The sequence below is a fragment of the Myripristis murdjan genome, chromosome 4 (genome assembly GCF_902150065.1).
Source record: "Myripristis murdjan chromosome 4, fMyrMur1.1, whole genome shotgun sequence".
NCBI lineage: Eukaryota > Metazoa > Chordata > Actinopteri > Holocentriformes > Holocentridae > Myripristis > Myripristis murdjan.
In genome coordinates this window covers 5649660-5671728 of record NC_043983.1, presented here as the reverse complement: position 1 = coordinate 5671728, position 22069 = coordinate 5649660, and the positions used below count along the sequence as shown (strand labels likewise).

At 40.1% G+C, this 22069-nt stretch overlaps 1 protein-coding gene across 1 annotated transcript; it reads right to left on the bottom strand.

The window, feature by feature from the left end:
- Window positions 1-347: 347 nt before the first annotated feature.
- On the bottom strand, window positions 348-4732 carry nrtn (neurturin). Its single transcript, XM_030050121.1, has 4 exons — window positions 4593-4732; window positions 4395-4496; window positions 2171-2291; window positions 348-694 (listed from the first exon to the last, which is right to left on the bottom strand). Exons 1-4 carry the CDS (start codon window positions 4720-4722, stop codon window positions 412-414), a joined length of 636 nt encoding a protein of 211 aa, XP_029905981.1. The 5' UTR covers window positions 4723-4732; the 3' UTR covers window positions 348-411.
- Window positions 4733-22069: the final 17337 nt, after the last annotated feature.

The window sequence follows — 22069 nt, the reverse complement described above, 5'->3', positions numbered from 1 at the left end:
AACTTGTAATGATGAGTGAAGAATGTCTTTTGCAGTAGCTATTGATTAGCCTCTGATGCATTAGGACTGCACCCATATCTATAGCCTGGGTCCAGAGATGAGTAGTAATCAGCAATTGTATGCACCCCACTTGCTGAGGCAATCAAACTTACAGGCTCTGATAATGGTTGGCTAACCTTTACTGGGCAAGCCATTTACCAAGACCCGCAAATCTTCTGCTTTACAGCAAATGGTGCACTTCATTTAAGTCCATTTTACCATGGCAGATATCAAGTCCAGTAATATCCTGCTTAATAGTATTTAGCATGCACTAATTCAGTACATTATAGCTGCCATCTGCAGCCATTCAGCACTAGACATCTTGTTTCCTTTCTGTTAAGTGGTCAGTGAAATCGACGTGATAGCAATGTGTCATACACAGCCACATTTCTGTGCCGAGTATTCATGCAATGTCTTGTATTTATTATTGATGTCCAACACCACAATGTCTCCCTCGTACTCTATTGGCCGACAGCAGGGGGCGCGGTCTCTCCGGGACACACCCTCCCCTCTCCATTTCTTCATGATGAGGTCATAGTTGCGTCGCTTCTGACGGCAGGAGCCGCTACAGTAGCGGAAGCTTATGGTCTCATCGCTAAGGTAGCCAAGGCCCAGGTCAGTGACTGTCAACTGTGCCTCTCGAAGGGAACACTGTCTGTGGATCTGGGAGCACAAAACAGGAAGACTGAGACTCAGAGGCAAGGAAGCAATATTTTCTCAGTATCTGTCTGGTTGGACTCTCTAGGAAGCGTGTCCTGTTTAGTGCCATTTTTTTCTTGAGCATGAGCTGAACTAGTACATGAGTAGTGTTTGGCAGGGAGCTTGGTATATCCTAAAATACTAGCTAATGAATAGCTAATATTAATGAATAGAATCTTTTTTCAAGGTAAATATATTTGAAATGAGTTTTGTAAGTACTACACAATATTACAGTAAGAAAGAAAATGGATATATTCGTGTAATATGTAGAATAGTAAGTTATTAGACTGTTTTTTGAAACCAGGTTTCTTAAGGCATATTCATACCACGTCCATTGAGAATAAACAACACAAAAGAGTAAAATAATCACACAGATTTTTTTGCACCAAAACCATTCACACCATGTCTAATCCAGAATTTTTTTTGCAGAGCTCAGAAAAGGTCTTGATACTTCTAGCCTGTTTATAGATTTAATCTCATTTCTTCTCAGAATTGAAACAATTATGTTTGTAAAAACAGACTCTGATTCCACACCCTAGAATATACAATGGACTATATTTAAACATACACCCCACCTCTCCCTGATCTGAATGGGTGATCATAGTGTGGTTAGATCCTTCAACAGAATAAGAGTGAGTCTCATTTCATTTAGTTTCATTTAAGCCAGTGGACTGTAAACTGAAATGAAAAGAGGGAAAGATAATTGAAAAGGCTGTCAAAATGTTTACATATACCCCTTGTATTCATATGAGGTAAGGAGAAATTATTGCAGTTATTAATAACTTTATCAATACACAGTACACATTCAAAAACATCCACAGAACTGTATTTGGAAGTTGGACTAAATAGACTAAAAGATGAGCTGCAACTAAAATTGACATTGGCATGGGTCATCATTTATTTAAATTAAATCAGATGAAAACCTGGAAAAAACTTTGTCCACAGTCCATGTTAGGTAGTAAATGTGGACTGTTTTTCAGAACTATTTGTGTTAGTGCAGCCATTACAATTTTAGTAATGCATTAAGTCAGACAAGGTGAAAATTTATGTTCAGGCTAGCCAGCATTTGAACAGGAGTTCAACTGGTGCAACAAGCTGCAGGTTGTATCAAACTTGACTGAGACAAATTTTTACCAGAGTTTTGTCACAGTTATGTTTCCTGCTTTACAAAAACACTAATAATGCCATTTCAGTGTACGTTTCAGTGTTCAGAACGTAGACACAGGATGAAACCCTGGCAATGTTGTATACTGCACTATAGAGTGATTTTCTTTCACTGTCAAGAGGGCTGTACAATATTTTTGAATAATTATACTTGTCCGTAATTGCTAAATGTTGGCAATACTTGTCAATTCTGGTACCATATAGAGGACATTGATCAGCTTGTTTGAGTAGACAGTAGTTCCATGTGATTACCTTGGCTTTGCCGCGCCCACCAGCACGCTTAGGCCGACGCCCAGTCTGATTGCTCTCTCGACGCTGCTTCTTTGCAACAAGCCTGTCAATCAAGTTCTTCACCTCTTCCTCGGTGAAGGACTGGAACATCTGCATGACTGGAGGAGAGGAAAACACATGGAGGAAAAAGCACAGCTTGACAGCATACACTTGAAAGTGAGGTGTAATTTACTAGCATGCTAATGTCTAGCATGTTCATTAACAGATGACAGGACAGAAAGAGATTGGATGATATCTGTCAAAGATCTTTTTTTTTTTTTTTTTTTTTTTTTTTTTCTGAATTCATATTTTCACAATTGACATCAATGTGTCATTTTTTGAGAATTTTTTTTCCCGTTTCATTAACAATCTTCCTCAAATTTGTTCCAACTGCAAAGTTCAACTGTATACAGATGACACTGTTACCTACGCATCCAAATCTCGTTTATCACAAATCAAATGTTCTTTGCAAGCAGAATGATCTACTACTACAACAAATTTGAACTGAACTAGAAGTTATGTAGCATGGTGTTTGGGACCAGATATAGTCTTCCTCATTCATCCAACAACCTAACCATGTTTTCAGTGATGGAGCACCCCAAACTGGATACTTTAAATATTTGGGCCTCTGGATTGACTCTGAACTTTAGGTGACACATAGAGTCTACTATATTGTTCCATAAACTGTGGGAAAATGAGAAAATGATCAAAAGAATCATAACACAATTGCTATTACCTATACTTGATTATTTATCAGAATACCTCCAAATCACATCTTTGACCATTAAATTTTAGTTTATAGTAGTTATTATTAAACCATTGTTTCATGTATGAGACTGACATGGCCAACATTTAATTCCAGAGGACTTTTTCACTGGCTGCAGGTTATCTTCAAATGTGTTTACTTTAGTTGTACTTTTTATTTAAAAGAATATTCAGTGCCATTTACAGATCATCATACTTAATTAGACAACTTTTCTTATTTGTCCCTATAATCAATAAAGAAATTGGTAAGAATGCTTTAAACTTCAGAGCTTCCTCTACTTGGAACTAGACTACAGATCAGGTTGCATATTATTGTTCAAAATTGACCCGAGCCTGAGAGCATAGTAACCAAGCCCAACCTGAACCTGACAGGCATTTTTTGTGTTTTGTTTTGTTTCTGTACCCAACCCAAGCCTCAGATTTTGCTTGTCCTCCATCGCTAGATCACATTTACCACCTGAAATAGCCTATGTGTTGCCTTCAGTGTCGTCACATAAACTCCTAACATAACGCTGACATGACCAAGCTAAACACATACCTGAAAAAAAAATTCTAAATATTTGTCCGAACCCAGCCTTACCTGTCGGGTCCTGATGGGTCCCGACAGGTCCCGACAGGCCTGGGTCAGATATCCACACTCTAATTGGAGCAATCTCCCCATTTCTATTAGGACAATAACTTATATTTGTCTTTTTAAGAGTTCCTTAATGTTTATGCATCCTGTAGTTGTTGTTGCTCCTAATATGATATCCATATTCAGATCACATTTTAAGCTCTCTTTTTAAACTATTCAAGAGTAGTATAGCTCCATAGTGAAATAGATTCCATACAGAGCAGTTTACAATTTCTATGCCATGTGGAATTCATCTATAACAACACCAAAGAGCCTGTATCTGTAACTCTCTGACCCCAACATGCTTCTCTGCTTTTCATTATGAATCCAAAGAACAGCAAATATTAACCTGTATCATTATTGTTGTGGTCATCAAGTTGCATTCCTGTCACTCTGAACCTGGCAGATTTTGTTATTTGGTAATCCATCAGTTTGGTCAGGGGTGAAGGCTCTGAAGGCTTTAGAGCTTTTACCCCTACAAATGAAAGTATTCCCATCAACTTACTGCTTACTACTATAATAGCAATATCAATCACATCATGTTTTTGTATTGTCTGAAACTGCAGCACATTTTCTAAATGCTGCGCATGTTTTATCAAATTGATGATGTTTTGTTAACTTGCTTGTGTTTTGCATGCGTTTTCTTTAGTTGCAGTGTGTTGAGCTCTCAAGACCAGCATATAAGAGATTAGCCAACAAACAACTGTTCCAACTAGTAAGCAGAACACATGGAACATAAATAGTAGTCGTTCCAGCCAGTAAAAGTGCATCATTGGTGGCTTAACATCGTTCCAGACCCTGAATATGAAACTGTTTGGACACAAAGTCCAGCAGTGACACTTACATTCTGACAAGATGGAGGTGACACCTGCTGTGGAACGCCCCCTACGTCTCCCTGACAGCGCTGCTGAGGAGGAGGAAGGGGATGATGATGATGATGATGATGATGATGGTGATGATGGTGATGATGGTGATGATGATGATGATGATGATGATGGTGATGATGATGAAGACGACGATGATGGCAATGATGCTGAAGATGGCATTGGTTCCCAGGAGGGAAGGAGCCTGTGTTTCATGTTTGTGGTAACGGGGCTTCTAGACAGGAAGCAGCAGAGGACTGTGCCAAATATCACCACGGCGATGATGACTGACATCTTACATAACCTCATCTTAGAAGGCCGGGGAACATGAACACTCTGAAAGCAGAAACAAACACATACACAGATACTGGATCAGAGGAGTAAGACATGAATAAAAACAACATAACATGGTGACTGAGTTAGTCTGTGGCAACTGCAAGCAACAAGCGACTTGGTGAATTTAATCAACTTTAGTTTGGTGTCCATTTAGTTTAGCTGACTTTTTCACCTTGTTGGCTCAGTCATCATATCAGATATACACCTGTTTAAAAATAAAGGTCAACAATTTTTTTTTTTTTTTTTATCTTCTCTCAGATGTCACTGTGCTAGTTTGTTGGATGGTCTGTCAGCAGGAAGTTCTACATCATTTTATCTCCAAATTTACTTGGTGGATTGTCATGACATTTGGTGTAAACATTCATGTTGGCTAGAGGATGAAACCTGGCAATTTTGATGATCCCATGACTTTACCTCCAGCGCCAGCAGCAGGCTCAGCAGAACAACTGTGTTTGAAATGACAAGCTTGTTACATAATAAAATACCATTACTTTTACTTCCTGGAAAATGGCATGTTTTTAGTTTCTTGGGGCATGAGAGGGGCTACATTTCAACCAATAATGCCATTAAAGTTTAATATACCCCCCACCACCCTCTGCACCTCCCATTATAAATACTCTGTAAAATCTTTTGTAATTTTTACCTTTGCTTTATTGCTTTTTTTATGCCTGTTATATCTTTTTGTCTTTTTAAAGTGCTTTGTAACTGTGGTTTGGAAAATGATATAAAAATAGATAATTTATGTTGTTATAATCAGTTAAACCATAAAGTCTCTGCTCACCAACACTATGTGACCAACAAAATTGAATACACAACCCCTAATCAGTTTCACCACATGAAAAGGATCAAGCAGCAAAGTGGGGATATTTCATGTGTTCCTCAGCAGAGCCACATTTTCAACAGAATAGTTCTCAGGCAAACCGCTGTTTCTAGGCAAACCTCTTTCTATAGTCAGGTGCTTTATACATCTGCATTCAGTGTCCCTCCTGTTCTCCTGCCTTTTCCTCAACCTATAAAGTTCTCTTGAATTTGCTTGTATACTCTTAAACCTCTAATAACCCTGGGTTTCCACTAATGGCTTATTTCTAATAAGTGCTGTCTGCAGTCTGTTGGATGTACTGTGCTCAGGCTAAACAAAACAATGTGGATCTGGTTCTTCAAAACCATCATAGTGTCAGTCATCTGGATTTGATTATGCGCCAATAGCGACTGGCTGCCTTCACAGAGATCAGAGCAGCCTGATATTTAACCCTTTTGTGTCTCAGACCTGGTCTTGTCATGGCTGAAACAAAGCAGGTGAAATCATATTTTTGTCCTAGTAGGGAACCATGTAAGAGCAGATCCATGTAACAAGCTGTTATGAACCGCCCTGCTCCTTTGCAGATTTAAGTTGTGTCTCGATTACACCTTCATTGTCTGCTTTGGCCACCATATTAAATATAATAACAACAACTACTGCAATAACAACAGCATCATTAACAACAACAACAACAGTGGATTACATTTGTGTAGCACTTTATCGTGTTATCCAAAGCACTTCACAGTGAAGGGGGAAACTCATCTCAACCACCACCAATGTGTAGCACCCACCCGGGTGATGCACAGTACTCATATTGCATCAGAGCACTCACTCATCAGAGCAAGGTGGCCAGATGGAAAGAACCAGGTTGGGAATTTGGCCAGGACACTGAGGAACCCCCTTAATTTTCACGATAAGCACCCTGGGTTCGTTAATGACCACTGTGAGTCAGGACCTCGATTTAATGTCACATCTGAAGGACAGCATCTCCTACAGCACAGTGTCTCCATCACTGCACCCAGGCATTGGGGGTTGTTTGGACCAGAGGGAAGACTGCCCCCTACTGGCCCACCAACACCACTTCCGGCAGTAACTTTCCCAGGAGGTCTACCATCCAAACACAAGCCAAGCCCACACCTGCTTCGTTTCCATCATCCAGCAGAATCAGGACACATGTTGGTATGACTGCTGGCTAACATGCATGCACTTATGGTACTGTAAGAGGACAGCCACTACCAAACTGCATGAGATGGCTCTTCAGAAAATGAACTGCTGAAGAAAGAAAAAGTGACTGTAGTAACTATTCACATCAGTACAGCGCTGGCTCAGTAGTGCCTACCCAGAGTACACAAACTAAATTTGTTTGAGCAAACTCTGTAACAGATTTCAGTGGACTCTCTAGGTGAAATAATTGAGATTTTGGTAAGTGAGGTTGAGGCAAACTGCAGCACGCAAGTGTAAAAAATAAGATGGAGTGGGATAAGTACATGAAGTGAAACATATAAGTGAGACAGCCAATGTAGGTAGCAACTTTTCCCAAAAGTGTGTTTTCCAGTTTCAGCAATAACAGTCAAAATTTAAGTTGATTTATTTAAAATCTGATATTGTGAGCCTTATTTTGTGGCAGCATGTAACAAGCATCACGTTACGCCAGCAAAGTAGCAATTTGGTTGGGCCCAAGAAGACTTTCTCCTGTCTGCACCCATTTGGTAATTTCATGGCTCACCATGACATTTCAATCTCTGAAATGTGTGAGGCAGCACAGTAGAGAGGAGCGTCAATGCAAACTGGTTAATGCTGTGCAATTTTGGTATCAACAGCTACTGCTCAGATCACAACTTAGCACAAGCACTGGCATTCTATGTTTTTTTTATGCAGCTTTGGCTGGCAAAGGCGCACTCGCACAGATTTCTCCAAAATGAATAAAGCCCTTTCATGCATGTTTTATGCTTGCTTGTTTGACTTTAATAGGAATTCTCCAACCAGTAGACCTGTGTATCTGAAAACATTTCTATCAGAGTGAAAGTTTAATGCAATTAAGGCATCGGGTGAGTAAGGGAGAGTTTAAATGCATCCCATCTGCTGCCTCCAATATGATGGGAACTTGTACTCACTACCAAAGAGCTGTGCATTTAAGCACACCTGAGTGTGGGTACCAGGTCTTGCATGTCCAGCATCATGCTCTTGCAAAATAGGTACACAAACTTCTTAACAATGTTCTTGTGTACACCAAACTGGTTGGCTGTTACTCAGTGTTCTGCACAGCCTCTGAGTTTATACAGTGCCACATCCTCAGGGACAGAGGAGCACAGAGGGTGACATAACAGTGTTGTGTTGGACGCAATACTTCACACAGTTCCATCCCAAAGTTCTCTCTCCAACCCAAATCAGTAAAATCACTTACAGTGACGCATTCCCATGAATCATCATTCTGTATTATCATTCAAATATTATAAGTTGGTGGGTGGATCAGTTCATGACTTATCTCCTTCATTACATCAGGTTAGGTAGAGCAGAGTCTCGCCTATGATTGACTGATCCTAACAATCCTGGACATACATCTGCCTCCATAGACGTGAATGAAGTCTTTCTAGATGTTGAGGTATGTTCAGAGATTTATTTTGGTGCCTTTAAAACAAAAAACCTCCCTGGTGAAGTGTTGTACCTGGGGTCCCTGCAGCAGAGACACACATAGACTGTTCAAAACCAAATCAGGACTAAGCCACACACCCCCAGGACACACCAGGACAGCTAATTTAGCCGAGCATAGCCTGGATGACACAGACAACTTCTGAAGGCATACCATAAAAAGAAGGAGTGCGGAATCTTTGACAATGACATCTTTAGATTCAGCAGAGGACACTGAACATTTTGATATGTATAATGATGGATGTTTGATAAAACTGTGGGAAAGAGCACAGAAACACAGAACCATTTAATGCTAGTTTCAACTGGAAAAGTGTGTCTTGGACACAGCAGAGCCGCCTTTTCGAAGGTCGTCATGTAAAAAGTAAAGGTCGAATTGCTCCGACCCTGGGATGGTTAGATGTAACCGAAGATGCTGAAAACATAACAAGTGTATGTTTGTTTAAAACTGCGGGAACAAAGACATTGAGTAGCCTATCACTGAATTTTATTTTCTCTCCGGTTGAGCACATAAACCTTGCCCAGCCCAGCAACAGTAACTAAAGCGGGTGGGACTTGTTTTGCTTACCCCCTATGAACCCCTATCATGCCTTGTGAGATCCTCAGATATATCAGCAACGGTGTGCCACGCCTCACAACCAGAGAATGAGATTCAGACGGTGGGGAAATTGTAACCAGGGGAAGAGGGCGGGGGGTGAGGGAATCTGTTGTTCACCTCAATAACCCTGCCAGCCCAGCACTCATGAAGAGCTTTGCAGCAAGTGGACCGGCACTCTGTGGCTTTAGTGTCAAGTCTATTTTCTCCAAAAGCATGGATTTCACAGAAATACATAGTTGAGTTATGCTGTAGAGGGTCATAGAGGGTCAACGGATATGATGTTTCTGGAATGACAAACATCATATCCGGCTTTGAAATATCAAATGCAATAGGAACTTATGTTGTGCTACTAAATTACAACTACAGTAGATGAGATGTTCAGGAAATGTCTGGGCTACATAGATGTGTAGATATACAGGTCTAATATCTTAAGACCATCCAATTAAAGTTCAAACACCAATTGAAAAACAATAATAATAGTAATAATAATAATTAATAACAAATCCTCTGCATGGACAATAAGTAGTAAAGGGGGGATCACCAAAGGTAAAGATACTGGGAACCTTACGACAATCATCATTTCTTTTTCAACAAAGATTTGAGATGTGTTTTCTTCAACTGTCACATAAAATCCGCCACTGCCGTGACATTGTCTCCGCTAGTCATCTTAAGGCGGTCTTTAGTAAGCCTCTGAGATCCTCTCCATCAACAGCTCTCTGGCCTCAGTTACAGTCCCCACATGCCTCCAATATAATATGATCCAGCCTCTTGTAAAAGCAATGTTTTTTCTTGGGATAGCTCTTAATCACACATACAGTCTCAATGGACATAACACTAACATGAAACCCTAAAAGTCTTAAAAATCTTTCACATTGGATAGAGCCTCACACATAGAGATTGCCTTTCCAGGATAGAACAGCATGCAATAGTTGCAAACAATGGGCAAGCAAAGATTAGATTAAACTAAAACCACATAAAGGAAAAAAAATCCGGTCAGGTTTTAAGGCCTCTAATAGTATTGTGTCCGCTCCACTGAAAATGGCCATGGACCCATGTTTTTACAGTTGATTCTGGTGATTGTATTGTTTTGGTCCTTCTAGACCACCCTCTGAACATAATTATTCTGACTGAGTGTATCAAGCATGGGGTTAGTGTTATCTGCCTTGTGGGGTCCCACATGGCTCCATCACTGGCCCTATCCTCTTTTCAATCTGTTTGTTCCCAGTGGGTCACATCATTCAGAAATATATCTCTCCGCTGCTAAGCTGATGACACACAACTTTATCCTTCTCTAAAACCACATGGCCAGTGCAACTTGAACAGCCAAGGGGATTATCTTGTGGAAATCAATTGTTAAAAGGACACAACTTTTTCTCCAGCTGAAGTTGTCCTCTTTGGCCCTCTTGACTCCATAAAATCCATTATCAATTGCCTGGACCAGCTGTCCACCTATGTCAAACCTTATGCCAAGAACTGTGGTGTAATTTTCAACTTGACAAACAAGTCGATGCAGTAATAGTTTAATTATAATATTAATAACAATAATTATAATTATAATTATAATAACAATAGCAATAGTTTCTTTTAAGTGAGAATGTTAAAATCAAGACCTGTCTCTCATTCAAAGATATGGAGAAAGTTAAAGTTGCCTTCACCCCCTCCTGTTTGTTGGAGGTGCCTTTATACTGATTTTAGCCAGTTAACACCCAATAATAGTGAAACACCAGACTGAATCTGTTGCTTTTGTGATCCCTCCAGTCTTTAGTTTTAACCCATGGAACTCTGATTTTCCCTTTAAGTTTCACCTAAGTAGCTTCAAAGTAAGAAAAACATTTTTTCGATATTTTACAACAATGTCACATACATATTCTGTACCTTGTTCATCATTTCATACCCTTTTCCCTGGAATTCAGCAGGACATATCTAAGATCTTTGGAATTCGTAAAATGTTAAACTACTGAGTCATACTCTTGAAACACTCATGTTGTTATCATATCCTCTAGAGTGGACTGGGTTTTAAAACTGTATCAAGCGACTTTGCATATTTGTGGCCCCAAATGGCAATAAAGGTAACTATTTGAGACATCCTGTGCTGTAACATAAGAGGCAAAAAATGTGAAAGATTAATGTTGGCTAAACTGCTCTTTAGAAGACATTTTTGGATCTAAGTCAAGTTTCAATTGAACACTTTGTGTGTGGAGATGATTTCCCACCTGTGACCACACAGACACTAGAGATTCATTTGTCTGAAAGGAGTCTACAGTGTCACAGTTACTGGGGATACGCTTCTCTGCTGCAGTTACATTTTGTTTGCAGCTGATCTGGGTGGGTTTTTGTTAACACAAATATTTAGTGTAGTTTTATTATAAGACCAGCCCTAATGACTCCAGTGTAAATCATGTTCTGCTATTTTTAGACCCGCATGCAAAAATCAGCACTCCACTGAGGAATTAGAGGTTAGATCTGCTGTTTTCTGTAAATCCAGATTAATCTCTCTGCATTATATAAAGTCTCTGTCTCTCTGTTTCTATGCATCTTCAGGTCTAACTCTCTCTTCCTGTCTCTTCTTCAATCCACTGTATCTCCTGCTGTCTATCTCTCCTCAACTCTCCATCCGTTACTCTCACTCTCCATGAAACAGTCTGCTGAGGATTTATACCTCTGTCCTGGCCTGCTGACGTCAGTGTGTGACTCACTCTCCGTATACACCGACAGGAAAACACAGGCATCCCCTCTCTGTCTCACTCTCTCGCGCACCCCCCCACCCCACCCCAAACACACACACACACACACACACACACACACACACACACACACACACACACACACATACACAAACAAACCGCCAGTTTCTAGAGGAACATTTCCACGTGAGACAGGAAATGGAATAAATCATATTGATTAGTATTTATACAGACGCAGACATTCTGGGGAATTGCACCGTGGGTGTGTGTGCTCACCCTTGTGTGCGCGTGTGTGTGGATATGAGTGCGTGTGTTAGAGCATGCTGATCCCCAGTCGGTATTCTGCTCAGGAAAACTTTCTCAGACCACACGAACAATGAAAACTAACCAACACCATCTGTCTGTCTGCCTGCCTGCCTGCCTGTCTGTCTGCGCTATACTGAAGGGTCCCAGTGCCAGAGCTGAAACTGCGGGGGATTCACCACTCATTCCTCAAAGCCTTACCCACTTATTTCTGTTTAGGGTTTGTAAAGAAGCATCATTGAGCCTTTAACAACCATATTAGGTTGAGCGTGTGTCTCCATGAAAGCTTTAACTCCCATTAACAACTTTTATATTAAGTTGGACATAAATGTCTGAAAGAAGTAACAGTTGTGGTGGTCTATTGCTGAAATGTCCTAAATATTTCAACCTGAATAATCACTAGTTTGAAGTGCTGTGTCTCAGTAAACGTTTGTTCACATTAACAACCTTTGCATCTGTTAATAATGTGCAATGAGGTGAATGATGATTACAACAGTGTTTTAAACTTTTTCTTTAGACAGTGCAGGACAGAGTGGTGTAACTACATAAGACAAGACCTACTGGGAAGGGGCTGTATACACATTAGTGTTGTTATTGTTATAATCACTGGCATTGCTATTACTGACACTATTTTTACAGATATATAGTGTGTTACTGAGTCAACGCCGACAAGTGAAAAGTAAATTCAGTGTTTGCATGGAATGTCACAGTACAAAGTGTGATATGTATGCTTAATGGCAATATATTACCATATAATAAATAACATCTAATTAACTACCATATACAAGGATGCATTGTAATATATGTAATGTGTTATGTGGGTTGTGTGTTGTGTTGGGATCTAGTTCTGCTCATACCATCATACAAGCCAGTTGTACAGCAGCAACCGGCGATTATTAAAACAGTGAGGAAATGGTCTCAAGAAGCCATGGAGACACTGCAGAGTGTTTTGGAAACCACTAATTGGAGTGCTTTTGATAAACCTTATGGTGATGACATTAATGGCCTAACAGACTGTATCACTGATTACATCAGTTTCTGTGTCGACAACACAATCCCAGCAAAAGAGGTTCACTGCTTCCCGAACAACAAGCCCTGGGTCACCAGTGACCTGAAGGTCCTTCTCAATGACAAAAAGAGGGCCTTTAGATCTGGAGACAGGGAGGAGCTGAAACACATTCAGAAAGAACTGAAACTGAAACTGAGGGAGAGCAAAGACTGTTAGGAAGTTAGAGATGAAAGTTCAGAGAAACAGAATTAAAGATGTCTGGAGTGGAATGAGAGAGATTAGTGGCTTTAAGAAAAACAACTACAGAAACTGAACTATTGAGTGAGAAGCTGGAGGTCATGCAGGTGGATGCCCCTATGATCCGTTGGATTGAGGATTACCTGACGGGCAGACCGCAGTCTGTGAGGTTACAGAACTGCGTGTCTGACCGTCTGGTGTGTAACACTGGGGCTCCTCAGAGGACTGTGCTGTCCCCCTTCCTGTTCACCCTCTACACATCAGACTTCAGCTACATCTCGGAAGCCTGTCATCTGCAGAAATTCTCAGATGACACTGTTGGGTTGTGTAGAGGGGGAGCAGGAGGGGGAATACAGGGGCCTGGTGGTTGACTGGTGTGTGAGAAACCACCTCCCGTTAAATGTGGACAAGACAAAAGAAATGGTAGTAGACTTCCAGAAGAAAAGGAGCCCACCTGATCCAGTCTGGATCAGGGGCTGTGATGTGGAGTCGGTCAGCTCCTACAAATACCTGGGAGTCTACCTCAATGACAGACTGGATTGGTCCACCAACATGACTGCCATTCACAAGAAAGGGATGAGCTGGCTCTGTTTTTTAAGACAGCTCAGGTCTTTTAATGTCTGCCACAAAATGCTCCACATTTTTTACCAGGCCGTTGTTGCAGTGTCATTTTCTTTGCTGTTTTGTGTTGGGGCAGCGGCACCACTGCAAAAGACTCCAACAGACTGAATAAACTCATCAAAAAAGCTGGAAACATAATTGGCTCAAAGCTGGTTTCACTGGAGGATGTGGTGGCAGAGAGACAACTGTCCAAAATATTGACCATCATGGATAACCCCTGCCACCCCCTCCATGACATAATAAACATGCAAAAGAGCAACCTGAGCCACAGACTGATCCAGCCCCGCTGCCTAACAGAGCGGCACAGAAAATCGTTCCTACCTAGTGCAGTCAAGCTCTTCAACTCTGCTCTAAAAAGATAGTTTTATTTAGTTTTATTTAGTCACTGCCTTACCAACTGCCTATAGTGCCTCAGCCTCTGTGGTTTTCATTGTATTTTACTTCATTGTATTTTATTTATGTTACTTATTTATTCATTTATTTTACTGCACTTTTTAGTCTGTTTTTAATGTGGTTTTACTGTCTTTATTGTGTTATGTGTGGCTGTTTTATGTGCTGCTATGGCACTGCAATTTCCCTGCGGGGATTAATAAAGTTTCTATCTATCTATCTATCTATCTATCTATGTAGGGGGTGGAAGGTTGGTGTTAGGGCTGGGCAGGAGGTGAGCAGCACAGTGACAACAGGATGCACCATGCCTGTAATTCACCACAGAATTAAGGGAGCTTTAGTCCTGACAGGAAAATATAAGCAGAGAAATCCTGTCCAGTAAACAAACTCAAGAAACACTATCACCATCTATATGCCACAGAGCTCCTTTTCAAAGCTTTTGTCTCATTTTCATTTCTCAGAGTAAACAGAAAAAAATGAAAGAGGGTGTCTTTCTCATGGGTTTCTATGAGTTTCCAACATGTGGCGAATTCACAAACAGATCTCGCACATTTAATCCTCAGCATGACTGCACTTTTTTGTGATCTCATGATTGAAGAGACCATATGTACAGTCTTTTTGAAGTATTCTTAAATGGACAGATCCTGCAAAGGCACACCTTAACTGCATAAACTATACAATACTGCTTTCTGTCCCGTCTTGCCTGTGATGAATTACCTACGATGCTGGCCTGCAACTCCTCCATCCTACCTGCCTTTCATCATCAATGGCTGTAAACCCATGACGAGGTCCTGGTTCTCTGCAAGACTTTGTGATCTCTGCTCCAGCTGTGGTCTACCTCCAGACCAATCAGAACAGTGCTGCTACTACTGCTACTAAGAGTGAGGTTTTGCCTGCTCTAAAGCTCATTATATATTGTCAATAACCTGCCACATAAATGTAATCCCTCATGGATCCTGGACATTAGTTGAAGCATTCTGGAGATATTAGCTTTGTATATTTTCCCCATGGACAGTGTTACCATGTAAGAATGGCATAGTCAAAGTGCAGCCCGTAGGCCAATGGCAGCCCTCGGAAACATTTCTGGTGGCAGGTACCTCATCGGTCGTGAGATGCCTGCTCTCCAGACAGATTATGTCATCACTGCAGGCATGTTAGCTGGTTAGTGAGATGGAGGAGCCGGGGCTGTCTTTGCACTGCCTTGCAGCTCCTCTGCTCTTTTGACCAGAACCAGAGCTTCATGGCACTTGATGCTGTTGTTCTCTCTTGAACAGATATTCCTTTGTGGTGTATAAAAATCTCATATGTACGTCGCTTTGGATAAAAGCGTCTGCCAGATGTGAATCATAATTGTAATTGTTAAAGGAATTTTCAGGAGAAATGGAGCGACGTATTCTTCACTGTGCCTTATGGGTCAGATAAAGTCATGCACCTAATCTGCAAGCAGGTGAATGCAATGGACAAGGAGGTAAACATAAGACATCATATCACCATATCATAACATGTACGACATGTTCACAGGTAAGGCAACTAGGCTTGAGCAATTTCAAAGAGGCTTAACCGATTTCACAAACCTGTTTTAGCCTCTTTAACTACAAACTGTGCTCATTTTACATTACTGGCTGCAAACCATTTCCAAAGCAGAAATTGTAGACATGCACCTTTGTCATTCAAACATCTACAAATGGACAAATGGGATTTTTCCTCCACATTTTGGACAATTCACAATTGCCATGACTTGTAGTCTAGGATATACTATTAAAGAAAAGATTTAGCTGAACATTATTTTGTGTTCTGATTTTTCCTTCTCCAGTTCAGCTTGAGTCTAAACTGGTGTTCAGTCCTCTAAACTCCTGTCCTGTAAATCCCTGATGTAAGAGAATGGCCATAGCATGCCAGTGTTTGGCCCATACACAGAGGATTTCACATGTTGAATGACCTCGCTGGATCCTAAAATGAAGATATATTTGTATATTGGCCACGTCACCAGGTGGCTGCTCCAGCCTCATATCATTGTGGGTCTCTAGCTCTGTGTCTGACAAAGTCAAAGCCAGTTTCTGTTCCCTGTCTTCACTCCATGATTTCTCTTGGCTCATTTAAGTACAGGCTAGCCGAGTGTGATAGAATCAGAGCCTAGACGTCATAATAACATGATAAATATGTAATCTGACAAAAATTATTTACTTAAAGGCCAGCCTCCTTCATGACTGCCTGCAGTCCTAGTTTTCCTTGTAAACACACTTGGTTTTGTGTACACTTGGTTTTTGTCTACTTAAACAATAGTGTGCACATAGCAGTGATCTGTGCTAACGACACAGCGGAGGAGGGTGCAGCTGAGTTTGAACTCATTAAGAGATACCAAAATACCCAGTTTAAGGCCAAGATGCAATTCATTCCAGCTGTAATTAACTTAATCAGTGAAAAGCATTCGAATGCTTTTTGCCAAGTCCAGTTTTAAAATACAGTGCCTCCACAGCAAGCAAATCCTGAGATCAACAGTGAGAGACTCTTGGTGATGTAAGATAAAAAAGGTTCCCAGTGAGACTTAATATGTAAAAAGTGTATTCTCTCGTCACTGAGAGGGAGAGGCAGTCAAACTTCTGATATAAACACAGTGATGTGCCATAAAACGATCACTAGTAATCAATGTCAAGGTACTGTGTTTAACTGTGTGTAATGGTTTAAGTGAGGCGGCTGCTGCATACAACTTATATCACCATAGTCCAAAACTGTCATCAAAACAGACTGAAAGAATTACAATCTGTCTGTATGAAAAAAAATAAGTTAATCCTTATTCTGCCTTTTGGAGAGCACCACAATATGGATTCCAAAAGACAATTTACCATCTCGCCACACACCAAGATATTTGCAAGATGATACCCTTTCACTCTGTGAAGCATGAGGCATTTGTACCAGAACCGATACTCCATGTCTTACTGCTTGTGAATAACATGTTTAGTTACATAAGACTGATGAGGGCTTCTAATGAGATGTATAAAAAAAAAAAAAAAAATCAGACTGTTGTTTTAGAGTTAGGGCACTCACCAAAATACTATGTAAAAATAAAGATTTAAGTGTTTTACAGAGCAGATGTTATTTATATACATTGTGAATAAAAGTGGACCTAGAACTGACCCTTGGGGAACTCTTTACAAATTCTCAGAAAAAGCAATTTGCCAGCAATCTATTTATGACCTTTTACTACAGTACAGCACAAATATCAAGCTACACAGACTTGAATCTTGCTTGTGATAGGCAATCCATCACAGTGAACATGCCGCCTGGGTTTATTTTTGTCAAATTTACTTTATAGTAGCATGGTTATTTAATGTCTGCATTTAATTGAAAAGACTGATGTCCTCTGCTCTGCTCACAAGCTGCTGGGAGGCTCTGACAAGCAGGACTTTGTTGGCTAACAAAACAGCACTAAATTCTAGCACTATTTGGTCAGCAAATCAAACCAAAGACACAAGCAAAGCCACAGGCATTGTTAAAGAAAGATGTGGATTTGATTGCCTCGTGATTCAAAACAGTTATAATAGTCAAGCTAACTACCAAGAGGGAAATTCATTTCACTTATTTATTGACAGAATGCTCCCTTCCTCTTTGTTGAAGTTGAGAACCCACACAACAGAATGTACATCTCTGCCAGAAAATAGCTTTTTTTACAACATTCAAACATCCATACCTGAAAGTAAGTAGGCTACGGTATGCTTTGAAAAATAGTGGGTGGTAATGTGTTACATTACCACCCAGTCTTCTGCATGCACCGTAGTAAATGTACCCAGGAATGAGGACAGGCGCCAAGAGGTACTGAACTTGGCAAAAGGCATTGAAACGCTTTTCACTGCTTAAATTAATTGCAGCTGGAATAAACTGCATCTTGGCCTTATACTGGGCTTTTTGGTATCCCTTACTTTTCAAACTTTTAGTGGCACCCTCCTTTAAATCTGTACATACTTTATAACCAGGTCATATAGTTTTGATTTTGTGATTTTTTTTTTTCTGTAAAGCAAGAACCTGTTAAAATAAATAAATAAATAAATAAATAAAGTATTGCCAGCTCAGTGTAGTTGTAACTACACTTATTGGTTAGGGCATTAAGTGTCAAATTCCTATGGTGGTAACTTTTTAAAACAATGCCTTGTAATTATCCTTCTGGTTTCTTCAGCTTTCCTTCAGAAGAAAAACTAGCCTTTTATTTTTCCATGTGGCCTAGCCCTACTTTAGGGGGATCAGAAAGCCCTGCATCTGAATGGTTCCCTAGTTTAGTAGATATCCTGTTCTGTTAGTCTGATGGGTCTCACCTTGTTGAGTGGGAGGAAGGGCAGGAAAAACATACTTGATAGTTACAATGTTGTGGTGGTTATAAATCAAGCCTTCAAAGAATGATGACAGTCCATTTTGGGTTTTCGGAAGCACAGCGTTCTCAAACATCTTCTGTTGAGTTCACATTGATTTAAGCTCACTAAGCCTAATAATAGAAACAATTACTCTATTATATTATACTGCCGGTGTCTCTCAATAAGCCATTCTTCACATCAAGGGTCTCTTCAGGGGATTGAATAAGACATTACTCAACAGTGAGTGGTCTGTAAACAGAGCACAAGGAGGGGGAGGCAGGAGGAGGCACGGGAAACGAGGATGTCAATAGCAACGAAGGGGAGAAAGAGGAATTATCGTGCAAATAGCTGGTGATGTACGTCTAGAGGACCTCTATGGAGAATTATAGAAATACTATTCTGTGGAGGTCCCGCATTAGTACAGTGGTACATTAGTAACTTTACATTGTACTGAAAATATTTATAAAGAATGGACAAAGAAGAAATCGTTCCTACATGGGAACTTATTTTGTTATGTTAGTATTACTGCTTTTAAAGGAATACTGTATATTTTGTATCATTTACTCATCATATATTGTTGGAGAAAAAGGTTTAAAAAAAAAAAAAAAACTGTTCAGATGAAATTTAGTGATGATTATACACCACCATTTTTGTCTAAAACTGGTCCTAAATTTTTTTGGGTGAAAATGTATTGAACAATACTATTGTAGGCAATGAGAAAAAAATAAACAGAAACACTGAAAACAACTTTTTTTTTTTGTTTTGGAAAAATTTAAACGTGTCACAATTTTTATTTTTTGACTTTTGCATGGCACAAATGCATGTTTGAAGGCTCATTCCATGATTGTGGATGCTAAACAATTTGTTTAAACTGGTTTGAAGCCACATTATTCTGCAAAATTACTTGTGATGGTCAGCTGTTCCAGTATCTAAGGCAGGGGTGTCAAACTGGCGCCATGGCGTCAGGGCACTGACTGAAGTGTAGGTGTAGCTGGTGGTTGAAGATGACAGGCCAGTTGTGCACAGTTGCTTGTGCATGAGACACTTTCTGCAAAGGGTTTATTTAGATTTTTTTTTTTTTTTTGGGGGGCAAAAGTACATTAAATGTACCAATGGACAACCGAGTTACCATAATTTGGAACAGACTTTTCACTGCTTTTTGCTTAAGTGTCCAATCCACTCCATTCTAGCGGAGATGCCTAAAATCTTTGGAAACTTCATTCTTCATGAGGCATGAGATTAAAAACCTTTTTTCATTGGACACTGATAAAAAACTGATTAAAAAAATAAATACAGGTTTGGGTTAAGAATTTCTTTAATGTACACAGCAACAGTGCTATGATGTGTTACACTTTTTGTGACTGATATCAACAAATTATTGTTGCAACAAGTCCTCCAGCACAGATGACCACATAGGTTGTTTGTTCTAACCCTTCAATAAAACCGACAGGAGCCTCTCCCTCTCTCTCAAAAATAAATAAATAAATAAATAAATAAATAAATAAAAATAAAAATAAATAAATAAGTAATATAAAATAAAATTAAAAAATATATAAAACATGTGACCCACAGAAGCATCTCTAATAAACCCAAAGGATTTTTTTTTTTTTTTTTTTGCCAGAGGAGAGTCTCCATTGTTGTTATTAATCTGCTTGCAGTTACTTTCTCTGTTAAACAATCATAAAATCATCAGTTCTGCACAACAATGATTACATGTGGGATCACTCACTGCGGATACTTCTGAAAAGAGAGACAATTCTGATGACTCACCGTGTAGACTATGCACCATATACAATTAAGGCTGATCGAATAAAGCAGAAATGCCAAAAATTAATCTTAAAAAAGAGGAAGAAGAAGTAGACTAATACCTGCTGGATTACTCATAGTTGCTTGAAGGGAAGGGGTGTATGTCTTGTGTTTGTGTAAATGCTGCAAGCACTGAAAGCTCCTCGCATGAAGTCTGTGTGACAGCTGTATCTTGTTGGTGCAGTTCATATGGAAAGGCTGTTTCATGGTCCAGATGGTCAAATAATTAGATACTGTTGCCCCCCCAATGCTAACCCAACCACCACGACCATAACATATGACCAGCACCAAGCCGTGCAGCCAACAGGCATGACACCAGCCACTGAACAGTGTCAACCACCACAGCGATTGACGCAGCAGCCAGAGCGACACCAACGCACCGGGCTGGAGAAAACGCAGCAGTGACTTTCATTTGTCGTCCCTATAGCCTGCATCATGCTCCAGATGGTCAGTCAGTTAGCTACTGTTGTAACCCCATGCGACACCCGTGAAACACACACACACACACACACACACACACACACACAAAGTAGACATCCATATGACCTCTCACCCCAGGCTGAGGGATGAAACCTGGGGGAACATCCTGGTATTTCCTGTTCCCCATGACAAGAGGCAATCCTCAGCCTTTCATGGAATATATCCACAGTGTCACTACAGCGATCCACAGTCTGCAAACACAACTCAATATAATCTGAACTGTGTTTAACTGTAGAAAAGATGGAGAGCTTCACACCAGTGTTTGGTTGGTAGTCAGTATGATTTAATGACTCATTTCAGATCCCAGTGTAAAACTATGTAAGAACTCTGGAACAACACTTAAAATAAGTCAAGGTGTCACCCACACTGTCACCCATATACTTCAATGCACTAGTAATCATTTGAGCAAAGTGGTATCCTATTGGGCAAATCATCAAAATCCCATCTCTCATCTTTCCCTCCTGAAATATATCCAATTCAGTTCTATTTTTAACTGAATCAAAGCAAAGCTCATAAAAAACATGTTTTTTCTTTCGTTGGGTAAAGAAATACCATCAAACAGCACCACAACAAGTGACTTTATGGGCAGGCGTGACATTAAACTGGTTTGGGATTGAAAGCAATTTGGCTTTGGGTTTATCGGATTGAAACCTTGGCTCATGGAAATGCTTTTGATACTGAAAAACATCTCCTGACCTGTGGCTTTATTTGGCTGCCATTACAGAATGATTTTTAATCATCAGCAGTACAGGTCTGTCATGGCTGCGTGACATCCTGTACCAGACCTCCTGTGGTTTCTCCCCCTTCAAATAAAACATCAGACAGATAAACGCTTCGGAGTTAAAAATCACACTGTGTGTTTAATCCAGTCCAGCCTGTGGCACTTCCTTCTGTCAGCACTTAGTAAATTCAGCTTTATTGCTTTATTTAACCTTTGATTGATTTATAACATTTAGAGTAACGTCATATGAGTACCACAATAATAATAATGATAAGTCCTAATTTGAGGAATTTCTGTCATCAAGAATAGGCTGTTATGGAAGAGGAAGAGACGGCTATAGAATGTTAAAACTAGAGGGTCAGAGGATGATCCCTCTCACAGGGCGGTTCACTTCTCAGTAATGGTTACATCGGGTACATGCCAAGCTTACACACACACACACACACACACACACACATACAGTCGTGTTTCCATCACTTCAGAGGACATTACATTGACTTACATTAATTTCCTGGATATTTATCCTAACCTTAACCCTAACCCCAACCTAACCCTAACCTTAACCTTAACCTAACCCTAAAGTTATCTTACCTTTAAATCAAGTCTTCACCCTAAAATTAATGATTTTCACTATGGGGACTTGCTTTTTGTCCCCACAAGGGAGGCGAGTCCCCAAAACATGA

Coding starts and splice junctions, on each gene's coding strand:
- nrtn (XM_030050121.1), bottom strand. CDS start 4,722: ATGAGGTTATGTAAGATGTCAGTCATCATCGCCGTGGTGATATTTGGC. Junction 4,497..4,592: donor TCCCTCCTGGGAACCAATGC/CATCTTCAGCAT, acceptor CATCACCATCAT/CATCATCATCATCATCATCA. Junction 2,292..4,394: donor CACCTCCATCTTGTCAGAAT/GTAAGTGTCACT, acceptor CCTCTCCTCCAG/TCATGCAGATGTTCCAGTCC.